At 43.6% G+C, this 12,014-nt stretch overlaps 1 protein-coding gene across 1 annotated transcript in view; it reads right to left on the bottom strand.

The window, feature by feature from the left end:
- LOC134968664 (mucin-5AC-like) overlaps positions 1 to 12,014 on the bottom strand; it is a 509,092-nt gene that overhangs the window by 296,783 nt on the left and 200,295 nt on the right. The window contains exons 23-25 of the mRNA XM_063944186.1: positions 11,021 to 11,064; positions 10,012 to 10,176; positions 7,529 to 8,050 (exon numbers count right to left, since the gene is read on the bottom strand). Coding sequence (XP_063800256.1) covers positions 7,529 to 8,050; positions 10,012 to 10,176; positions 11,021 to 11,064 — 731 coding nt within the window. The remainder of the gene's footprint in view (positions 1 to 7,528; positions 8,051 to 10,011; positions 10,177 to 11,020; positions 11,065 to 12,014) is intronic.

Raw genomic sequence — 12,014 nt, 5'->3', positions numbered from 1 at the left:
TCCTTTCTAGCCCAGGCTCCAGCACCACCACTACACCCTCTGAATCCCTTCCTTCCAAATTCATCTCACCTCATCGCTACAGCAACCCTCATAATCTCATTCACATCTCTCCCACAAACTGTTATCCCCTATCCTGTGCCCCCTGGCATGCCAGATCAGTTTATAACAAACTGACCCCACTCATGATCTATTCATTTCCAACTCTCTGCATCTCCTAGCTATTACTGAAACCTGTATTACCCCCTCTGACACTACTTCTCCTGCTGCCATCTCTGCTGGGGGCCTCACATTCTCGCACACACCCAACCTGGGGTTGCCATGGTGGTGTTTTTGGGGTCCTCTTACCCTCTAGCTACATATTCCAACTCATACCTCCAGAACCATCCCCCACATTCTCTACATTTGAGGTCCATGCTATACACCTCTACCAACCTGCTAATCTTCGAGTTGCTGTCATATACCGACCACCTGGCATCCCATCCACATTCCTCAACAACTTTACTTCCTGGCTTCCTCATTTCTACTCCTCTGACATTCCCTCCATTATCCTGGGTGATTTCAACATTCCTATCAATAACCCCCCCCCCAAAATCACCTGCCTCTAACCCCCTCAACCTCATCTCTTCACTTGGTCTCTCCCAGTCGACTTCCTCTCCCTCCCATGTGAATGGGAGCTCACTGGATCTGGTTTTTAATCACTGTTGTGATATTTCTGATTTCTCCAACTCCCCTTTTCCCCTCTCTGACCACCACCTGCAATTTTTTAACTTATCTATCTCTGATTCTCCATGTCTCCCTCCTAAAGCAACCATCACTAAGCATAACATTGAGGCTATTGACACCTGATCTCTGTCCTCCCTGTTCGACTCACTTCTCTCTCCTATTCTCTCTCTCTCATGCCCTGAACAAGCCACTTCCCTATACAATGCATCCCTTACTTCTGCTCTTGACTCTGTCACTCCACCTACCACAATTCACCCTCATAGATTAACACCTCAACTCTGGCACACCAAGTGCACCAGATATCTTCAAAAATGCTCACATACTGCTGAGCGACAGTGGAGGAAATCACGCTCTAAGGCAGACTTCCTCCATTTCAAACTTATGCTCTTGCCCTTCAGTGCTGCCCTTTCGCTCGCTAAACAATCATACTTCAAATTTCTCATCTCCCAGTCTTCCAACCCCCGGCGCCTCTTTCCACTGTCAACTCCCTCCTCTGCCCACCCCCACCTCCTCTCCCCTCCTCTCTGTCTGCTCTTGACTTTGCCACTTATTTCACATCTGAGATTGACTCCATACATCAGGACATCACATCCATCAGACCATCAGCAACCAGCCACCTCCCATCCCTTACCACCCCTCTCCTTCCCTCAAATCAACTCTTTCTCCCAGGTATCTGTGGAGGAAATCATGGCCCTCAACCGTTCCCACTCACCACACTTGACCCTATCCCCTCCCGCCTCCTCCATTACCTCTGTCCTTCTGCCTATTCCCATCTTGCCCACCTTTTCAATCTTTCCACCTCATCAGGCACTGTCCCCTCTACCTTCAAGCATGCTCTTGTCTCACCTATTTTTAAAAAACCTACCCTTGATCCAAACACCCTCTCCAACTACTGACCCATTTCTCTCCTCCCTTTTGACTCCAAATTCCTTGAGCACATTGTCTACCACCGCCTTACTGCCTTTCTTTCCTCCAACTCACTGCTTGACCTATTCCAATCTGGTTTCCGTTCTCCCCACTCCGCTGAAACTGCCCTCACAAAAGTCTGCAATGACCTCCATGCAGCAAAATCTAAGGGCCACTACTCTCTGCTTATTCTCCTTAACCTCTCTGCTGCTTTTGACACTGTGGACCACCTTCTCCTTCTGCAAATCCTTCACTCCCTTGGTCTGCATGATACTGCCCTCTCCTAGCTGTCCTCATACCTCTCTCGTCGTTCCTTCTAGGTCTCCTTTCATGACATCACCCCCCCACTTCCACTAACTGTAGGTGTCCCCCAAGGTTCTGTTCTTGGTCCTCTCCTTTTCGCTCTCTATACATCCTCTTTAGATGAACTCATAAGCTCTTTTAACTTCCAATATCCTCTCTATGCGGATGACACTCAAATCTACATTTCCTCCACTGACAGCTCCCCTGCTCTCCTCATTCGTGTATGCAACTGTCTCTCTGCTATCTATTCTCGGATGTCCCAGTGATTTCTTAAATTCAACATGTTTAAGACTGAGCTGATCATCTTCCCTCCCTCCCGCATAACCTCACCTCCCAAAATCTCATTATCTATTAATGGCACTACTATCTCCTCTAGCCCCCAAGTGCACTGTCTTGGAGTAATCCTTGACTCCTCCCTCTCCTTCAAACCACACATTCAGCACCTTTCACAAACCTGCCACTTTCATCTCAAAAACATTTCCAGGATTAGACGCTTTCTCAAACAGGATGCCACCAAGACCATTATCCACTCACTGGTCATTTCCAGACTGGACTACTGTAATCTCCTATCTGGCATCCCTGACAAATACCTCTCTCTACTCCAATCTGTCCTCAACGCTGAAGCCCATTTAATCTTCCTCACCAAACACACTACGTCCACCTCCCCTCTCCTACTAGCCCTTCACTGGCTTCCCTTTCAGAATCCAATTCAAACTTCTCACACTCATTTACAAAGCCCTCACACACTCCTCTCCCATTTACATCTCTAATCTTATCTCCCTTTACACCACCAGCCATCCTCTGCTAATGCACGTCGCCTCTCCTGCTGACTGATTACTTCCTCTCACTCCTACCTTCAAGATTTCTCATGTGCTGCTCCCTTTCTCTGGAATTCCCTACCTCTCCCCCTCAGACTCTCCACCTCTCTACAAAACTTCAAACGGACTCTCAAGACCCACTTTTTCACCAAACCCAGCCTAATCTCATCCTAACCCCCTGTTCCACGCTCGCTGTCTCACCCATCTGTGCCACCCCTGTCTGTCTGCCCCTTCCCTTTAGAATGTAAGCTCTCACGAGCAGGATCCTCAACCCTCATGTGCTTATTCTTCTCTTACTTAAACATCCTCAGCGGCACCTAATCCCATGGCTTCTGCCACCCTGATACTTATGTCAGTGTCATATGCTGATGCAACTATGTTTATTTACCCTGTACTTGTGCTATATTGTCTATTAATAATAATAATAATAATAATAATAATAATAATAATAATAATATGAAGTGGAAGCACTATAGTGTGACATAATATGAACTGGGGACTTTGCATGTCATAATGTGAATAAGGGATACTGTGCAACATATTAAGGTGGGAGTTTTTTTTTTTAGAACTGGTGATGTTGCCCATAGCAACCAGTCAGATTCTATTTATTATCTTTTAAAAGCAGCTAGATCAATGTTAAGTAGAATCTGATTGGTTGCTATGAGCTACAGCACCAGTTCTAAAAAATGTCCAACTTAGTAAATTTAGCCCATTTTGTATTGTCAGCCTTATTATGTGAAATAACATGAAATAGGGTACTACTATGGAGCATAACATTAACATATGCAGTGTAGAGGTGTTTCTCTAGAAGCATTGGGACAGGGGCCCCTTCAAAGTGTTGCTATAGGGCCTACAAAGTTCTGGCTACATCCCTGCTCCCAAGCCTTCATGCTTCCAATCTAAGAAATGTGTGGACGTTATCTGCCACCTCCACTGCTTTATGATTACAGCCAGGGGACTTACTTGTTGGACTCACCCCAGCCAGATCATTATTAACTCCCCCACCCCTCCCGCCACTAGTAGGATTGTGTTTATTAAAGTTATACTTCTAATGGTGTGTGTCTTCTCTTTATTATAATTTTTATTTTGTAGGAGCACTACAGGTACTAGCAGGAGCTGAATACTTGTGGTACTCCAAGTACTAGCATGCGGTGTAGGCTTGCTGTAATCCTCACGTATGTACATACGTACGTACGTACGTACGTACGTACGTACGTACGTACACACACACACTCACACGTACCTTCACCCCCTGTTGCCCTCTGGGTCCTTTTCTCCAGTAGTAATCCACGACACCTGTAAAAATATATACTCACCTATTTCCTGTGCAGATAGGTCCAATACATTCAAAGTACTGTAGGCATCCAGGAGTTAAGAAAAAAAAAATTACCTGAACTAGTGGATGAAGGACATTTATGTGTATTTATTTCCAAATGATAGCCTCCATGTGACTTCTGTCACTAGAGTATCACTAGAGTATCCAGCAGCCAAACAGGGAGTGCCACATATGTGCCACTCTCCTGATTGGCTATGTGCTGTAGTGCTGTCAATCATCGGTTTCCATATACTGCTATGGGGAGAAAGTCCGATAGAAGTGAGTTGTGGGAACCGCGGCTAATAGAAAACCACAACGTTAATTGAGGTCAATCTTGTGGTTGCCCTCAATTAACCTTGTGGTTTTCTCTTAGCCGCTGTTTCCACTGAGAATAAAAAACAATGCCAGCACACCTTCTGCCACTGCTGCCTGCAGATCACTGTCAGCTCCAGGAGTGAGTTGTGCTGCCCTAAGTGCCGCAACCTGGTGGAGTGTGGGATAGATGATTTACCAGCAAATATACTAATGGTCAGGCTGCTAGACGGCATCTGGCAGAGACCCAAGAGCAGCCCCAGTGGAAGTCCCACCGCAAGTGGGCACCACACTAGTGGTAACAACAGCAACAACCACTGCAGCAACTGTAACAGCCCAGGATGCTCTGCCACAGGAGGCACCCACACAGTGCTGCCTGCACCCCGAATCTGAGGGACCAAGCTGTTGTCAGCCAAAATGGCCTTTTACTAGCCATGGTATGGGCCATGGGATCACACTAATGCAGTGACTTATGAGTGCCACCTGTACTTCAACTCAGTTCTGGGTATCCCGGGAATGAGGCAGGATTGGCTTCTCCAGTTGCAATATTGATCTAATCTACGTCTTCGGAAGCAGGCAGCAGATCTGAGAAACTGGCAATGGGCATCTTTTTACAAAAGACGACGTTTGCTGCATTAGAATAAACTCTCAGATCAGCTGCTAGCAAAGATGCAGCAGCTGTCTGGATTGTGTCCACCTCTAAAACAGGCCCAGTATCTGCCATAACTTACTTTTTGAATCAGACCCTATCAGCTCATATAATCATGTTTCCAAAGGAGGGTATGGAATGTCCCTGTGCTCCAACTATAGCCCTGTTTCCTTACTTAATATGGCCATAAAATAATTCGCTAAACGTATTGCAAATCGACTTAAACTTCTACTTACAGATCTGGTCTATAATGATTAGGTGGGTTTTGTCCTGGAAGATAAGCGAGAGACATCACCACCAAAATTATAGAATTAATTCATGTCACAGTGAACTCTTCACAGAGGATGAGAAGGCATTTATTAAGATCAATTGGCCTTTAGTGAGGGGGTAATTGCATACATGGGTCTGGGCATGACCTGCCTTCGGAGATTTTTAACCCTCTACTGATTGTCCTCATCAAGGATAAGGCGTAACAGCACACTCACACAACCTGGGCAGATACATACTGGCACTTGTCAAGGATGTCCCTTGTCCTCCTTGATATCTGTGCTGTATATGGAAGGTCTGGCCACACTGAATCGTGTTTCCTGGAGTCAAGTACTGGGGTTGGGGTTAGGGTTAGGCATTGGGGGGAGAGTTAGGATTAGGCTACAGGGGTGGGTGAGGCTAGGGTTAGGCTGCAGGAGGGAACGGTTAGGGTTAGTCTAAAGGTGGAGAAGGTTAGGGCTGGGCTGTGGGAAAGGTAAGTTAGGATAAGATTAGGGGTGGGGTGAAATATCCAGAAGCCATCTGGATTTTCGTTAATAGGATTCTGCTGTTGGGATTTGCACTGGCTGTAAAAGCATTTTTGTATCTATTTTCTTGAGACTTGTAAAAATTTCAAATGTACAAATTGACTATTATACCTAATGTCCACCAAGGGCCTGGTTCAGAGGTGGACGCAGTACACATAGCAGCTATGTCTTTAGATGCAGATGCTGTTTTACATATGCTAATGCTGCAGGAGGAGTCTTGTGTAAATAGACACCTCCTGCAAGATTTTGGGATCTGCTGCTCGGACACAGTTTCGGAGTAGATGCAAAAACATTGTCCATCTGAGTAACCCTCAGATTACTCCGGATGGCCGGCGTTTTTACCCTAACAGGGGCCAGAAGATGCAATCCCTGGCCTCAGCACACCTACAAAATGGGGACGACATGCTCCTATTTTGTAAAACCCAAACCATTACCACCCTCATCCCGCCCCCAAATAACTGTGGCATATCAATCATGCTTTTGTTTAGGGGCATTATGAGTGATCCTGCAGAAATAGACCTGCACATGTGCAGTACTAACCCTGTGCATGTCAGATCTCCATATCTCTCACCATCGGTGTTGCATGCAAAGCATCAATGGCTGTATTTAACGGAGTCTGAGCTCTCCGAAGGTACTGATCTCGGATGCTTTTTGCGACTTTGGACCCTGAGAACATGCTTCCATATTGTCAGGTCGGGTTGCCATCCAGGGGTGGGGACCGCGGCGGCATCGGGGGCGGGTGCAGAGTCAGCGCTGGAGATGAGATCAACTCCCATCTAAGAAGCAATAAATTGCACTTCAGCACTGATAAAACTAATGCCCAAACTATTACTATACATTTGCACAACCACGTGAGTGGACAGGTCACGGTCGCTCAGAAGATCAGAACGCCATCACCTGAAACACACTGGGTCTTATACAGATGTGGTTAGAGTTGCTATCACTGCTGCTTCCTTGGAAGGACCAGTGATAGCGTGGTATGGTAATGCAGAAGGAGACATCTATTACAAGTAGACGCCTCCTGCTACAGTAGTGATCCGACCTGGATCCTAGGACGCAGCATCGTATCACTCACTCACCATTGCGAGGCTTGTGACCCCCATGGGCACATGCAAGCCGCCAATCGTAGAGCCCAGTAAATATCCATCCAATGGAGATCCCTGACCTCTTTCCGCCTCCTAAATGGTGGCAACACGCTTCTGTTTTGGGAAACGGTGGTTGTTTCCACTCCCTCCCTGCCCTCCAAATGGTAGGAGACTGTTAATCACTGACAGTCTGCTGCAGTCCTGTGTCGCAGGACCTGTTCCCCCATGCAAAGTACCAATATGTTTTGGTGCAGGACACGCCACTCCAACCACATATGAGTTAGCCCCATAGTACTGCTGAGATGATGACATCAGAGATGGGGTATGAAAATGATAAAGGTTTTTGAATATTCCTAAAACATACTTTTCAATGAAGAATTATTTCTTTTGAACATAAAACTTATTTTAAACTTAACAAAGCATTCTGGATCTTTAGTCAACACATCACATTGTGTGTAAACACTAATACAAACATCTAGTTAAACAATGTTTCTTTTCATACGTATATATGGCATGTGTGAGAGGGCGTATTTCTTGATAGTCTACATAATATATACTATAATACACAAAACTTTGAGAAGTAAATAAATGCTTACTGAGGAAAAATAAAGTAAATCACTTACTTGGTGCGTAATATATGCCATTTGTATAGCAATAACACGCGGTTGTTGTAGCAGTTGTAGACTGTATAGAAGTTGTGGACGCTGGGGATGTGGTTGTGCAGTAATTTCTACAGCATAAGAATCTGACTTCATAATCATAGCATCGACCAGATAATGTGATTTGATCCTTATTGTAGCATATTAAACCGTCAGACACAGTACAAACAACATGTTGTCCTAATTCCTTGGGTGTTTTTTGGGGGTATAATTTTGGTCTGCACTCAATGTCCGAGGGGTTCTGACAGACTTGAAAGCCAGCCTCTTCTATAGCTTGTAAGTTTTCAAAATCTCCTCCTTCATTTCCAAAGGTAGGCTCATATTCATCAAACCACTCTGTCCACTCACACACTGATGTACAGTTTGGGGTTGCTGGAGTTCCTTGTGATGTAGCCGTTGTTTGGGATGTAACTGTAGGTGTACTTGTAAGTGCTGTAGTTGTTGAGGGATATGTGGTAGTGTACGTTGATGTTGTGGTTTTAGTTTCTGTGATACAAGCGGAAATGAATATTGTCACTATCATGTGAAAGCAAAACATGCAGAAACAGACACACAATGGGGCTGATTAAGAGTAACACACTGCTGCGACCACTTTAATGTCTTTTGCTGTGATTGTGTATTCCACTTTAAGCCAATGATAGTTTCAGCCCTTCCTCCGATGTACAAGTGTGTGTCTGAATGTACAAGGACTGGAACGTTTACTTTGTACATCTTTAGATGCAACAATACTACTTAGTGAACCTTTAGATACTACAATTGAATGCACTGTCGAAACTTTCACATGCTCCATGCTACTGTACTGTAAATTCTCCATCAGAGCATGGCCTACAATGAAACAGAATATCCAAGTTCGCAACCCTGGGGGTAATTCCAAGTTGATCGCAGCAGGACATTTTTTAGCAGTTGGGCAAAACCATGTGCACTGCAGGGGAGGCAGATATAACATGTGCAGAGAGAGTTAGATTTGGGTGTGGTGAGTTCAATCTGCAATCTAAATTCCAGTGTAAAAGTAAAGCAGCCAGTATTTACCCTGCACAGAAACAAAATAACCCAGCCAAATCTAACTCTCTCTGTACATGTTACATCGGTCCCCCCTGCAGTGCACATGGTTTTACCCAACTGCTAAAAAATATCCTGCTGCGATCAACTTGGAATTACCCCCCATTTATCTTTCCATGGAGACGGGCAGGGGCATGACAGGGGTGTTGCCCGTGGTGCGCATTTATTTCCATAGAGACGAACAGGGGGCGTGGGAGCGGCCAGACCAGAGAGCCGCAAGGCGCGCTGCATTCCCGGCATGGGAGCGGGCAGACCAGAGAGCCACGAGGTGTGCTGCATTCCCGGCATGGGAGCGAGCAGATCAGAGAGCTGCGAGGCGCACTGCATTCCCATCTCTCTGTGTGACAGGACTGGCTCACCAGCCCATCGGCCCTTCTGGCATTTGCCAGAAGGGCCAGATGGACAGTCTAGCTCTTCAGGCAAATGTGACTCACTCGTGGCACATTTGATGCAACCTGGAGCAAAAGGCTTATATCATTTCCTAAAAAACATTTTAAACGTAGCCACAATCTAGAAGCAATACATACTCACCCACCCACCCTCCTACAAACACAACTATTTCCTCTGAAACAAACAAGAGCTGAACTGCTAATTTTAGAACAGCCGCTATCTTGTTGCATGCACTACATATTCATAGACTTTTATTAATTGTACAGCATATTATTGCTGATTCATGATGCCACAATACTATTTGTGTGTCTAATGTGATGCAAATTGCAATTGCTTTGTAAATGACTATCAAATTGTCCAATACATAGACACTGGAGATAGATGACAGCTGCTTATTACATACTTTATGGAAGTGCAGCCATCATGTTTTTTTTTTGTTTCCATCAAGTGAAATGAATTGGTTCTTGAGGGACTTGAGATAATTGTAGTCTTACTATCAATCTGTCTATGACATAGATGTAAATGTACTCATTGGGGTTTAAATAATAATACAGTTAATTGAAAATAAATGCACTGTAATGCATAGCAACCAATCAGGCGTTACATTAATTTTCTAAATTGTGTTACATTGCCTTTCAGCATGTTGCACCAGAATATTGGATAAACCTGCTTTGTATCATCAGATGAATGAATTATACCTAAAGGCAGCCTCACACTTTTTGAATATCAACTCTATTGGCTGATGATTATGAATTGATCGGGCTGATAATTGCAGAGTTTAATGGCCGGCCCAACCGAACACCAATAATCGCTCTATCAAGCATGACAAATCTTTCAGCATGCCTACTCATGTGACAATTGGTGGTCTCATCTGATAGTGGATATACTTGCCATCAAAGAAAGAGACCAATTATCTGGCAGAGTATGGCAAAGTCAGATTGGCCTATCTGTCAGACGGCGAGTTATATCTTACAGTGTATGGGCAGTATAAATCACACCTGTGGTAAATGTGGTTGCCGTAGTAGTGGCACATGGGTAGTCAACTTCGATGATGGTTCCATTTTCCTTGCATATAAAATCGGCACAGACTCCTTCCCCTTTTGAGATGGTGTAAATAGTTTCATTATATTTATAGAAGTGTCCATCGTACTCGCATATGCAGCCTATAATAAAAAGAAATAAGAAAAGTTTGTTGTTACATACTGTATATAAGTATTTATAAAAGATGTCTCTATGATATTTAAAGTAGCAAATAATAAAAATAATAATAATAATAATAATAATAATATATTGTTTAAATTAAAAAAACTTTATGATAAACAACATCAGACAAGATATAAAAAATATATTTATATTTACAAAATAGTTTAACAATCCCTTTTTTTTCACTGTTTTTTTAAACACTGATTATTCCTGCTCCCTTTATTTTTTTTATTTTTTTTTACTCAAATTCCCATTATTGTTGTTGGTTTTTTTTAGGACACCTGCTACAGACTAGACAGAAAAATCCATATCTACCATCTATCATGATTTATTAAGGACAGTCGAGATTTAAGGGTTCTGTCCCCCATCCTGCTCGCAGTCATCTCTACCCTACAGTAGGAAATTTGGGTGGTACGGTATGTTTTGTTCATCTGTTCATTTACTGTTATGTGCCACAATGAATGCATGTTTGTAGGGGAAAGGGTATGGCTAAGGGGCAGCCTAGCATTGGGACATGGCTAATCCCTATCATGACATGGTCCAGACCCTGTCTCGTTTCATGCGTCTTAAATATCGGTAGGCATGGATGATGTGTAGTACAGTTTGTTGCAATTTATTTTCAGGAAAACAATAAAGTACTGCAGATAGTTGATCTTAGGGGCCATGTATCAGAAAGTGGAGGTGCTTTACTGGCAACTTTTCCCTCTATTTACAGTATGAGCATAATCCAAAAATATAAAAGGAAAATGTATATGAACTATAAATTTTATTTCACATTTGACAAAAATTATTCTAAAAACTTACTTTCCACATGGTATGTACATTCTATGCCATTCATGGTACAATTACTGTGAGGAGAAATATAAACAAGATTTCACTATACATACTGTATGCAAGAAACATTTTCTATTAACTGACATCTTTACAGAATATTTGAATATGTGCATAGTACGCAGGTTTCAACAACAGCGGCACATCTATAATGGGTGCTGTATGTGTAGTCAGTGGGGCTGAGAGAGGGGCGGAGGGTACTAATGACCTGGGCCCAGGTCTCCTTCCCCCACACCTTACCTGGCACCAGCAGTTTCAGCTCTTGTCCTCAGTGCATAGCCATGCCTCCTGCGGTTAGGCCACCCACCGTGAAAAGTACCTGGCTCTCTACAGCCCTGTTTGCAGTGCTCATAGGCCCCTGGGTCAAGGGGCGCCCAAACTGCACACCAATTGTTGCATTTGTTGTACTTATCTGCCTGTCAAACCATCCTGCCGGTGCCTGCACCATAATTAAGTTGATATTTCTGGGAAAATATTGAGCCAGTGCCATATTTTTGAAGTAATCACCTGAAATATGGCACCTGAATTTAGCGCATACGCAGAAGACTCTGGCACAGTGCAAAGGTCATTACAACAAAAACAAAGTGTGTCATATGAGGCACTATTTTCTACTTTACACAACTGATTATATTAAACAAAATTTAGTTAATATTAGAGATGAGCGCCTGAAATTTTTCGGGTTTTGTGTTTTGGTTTTGGGTTCGGTTCCGCGGCCGTGTTTTGGGTTCGAACGCGTTTTGGCAAAACCTCACTGAATTTTTTTTGTCGGATTCGGGTGTGTTTTGGATTCGGGTGTTTTTTTAAAAAAACACTAAAAAACAGCTTAAATCATAGAATTTGGGGGTCATTTTGATCCCAAAGTATTATTAACCTCAAAAACCATAATTTACACTAATTTTCAGTCTATTCTGAATACCTCACACCTCACAATATTATTTTTAGTCCTAAAATTTGCACCGAGGTCGCT

This window comes from Pseudophryne corroboree, chromosome 11, assembly GCF_028390025.1.
Source record: "Pseudophryne corroboree isolate aPseCor3 chromosome 11, aPseCor3.hap2, whole genome shotgun sequence".
NCBI classification, from domain to species: domain Eukaryota; kingdom Metazoa; phylum Chordata; class Amphibia; order Anura; family Myobatrachidae; genus Pseudophryne; species Pseudophryne corroboree.
This window is presented reverse-complemented; position numbering and strand designations above follow the sequence as displayed.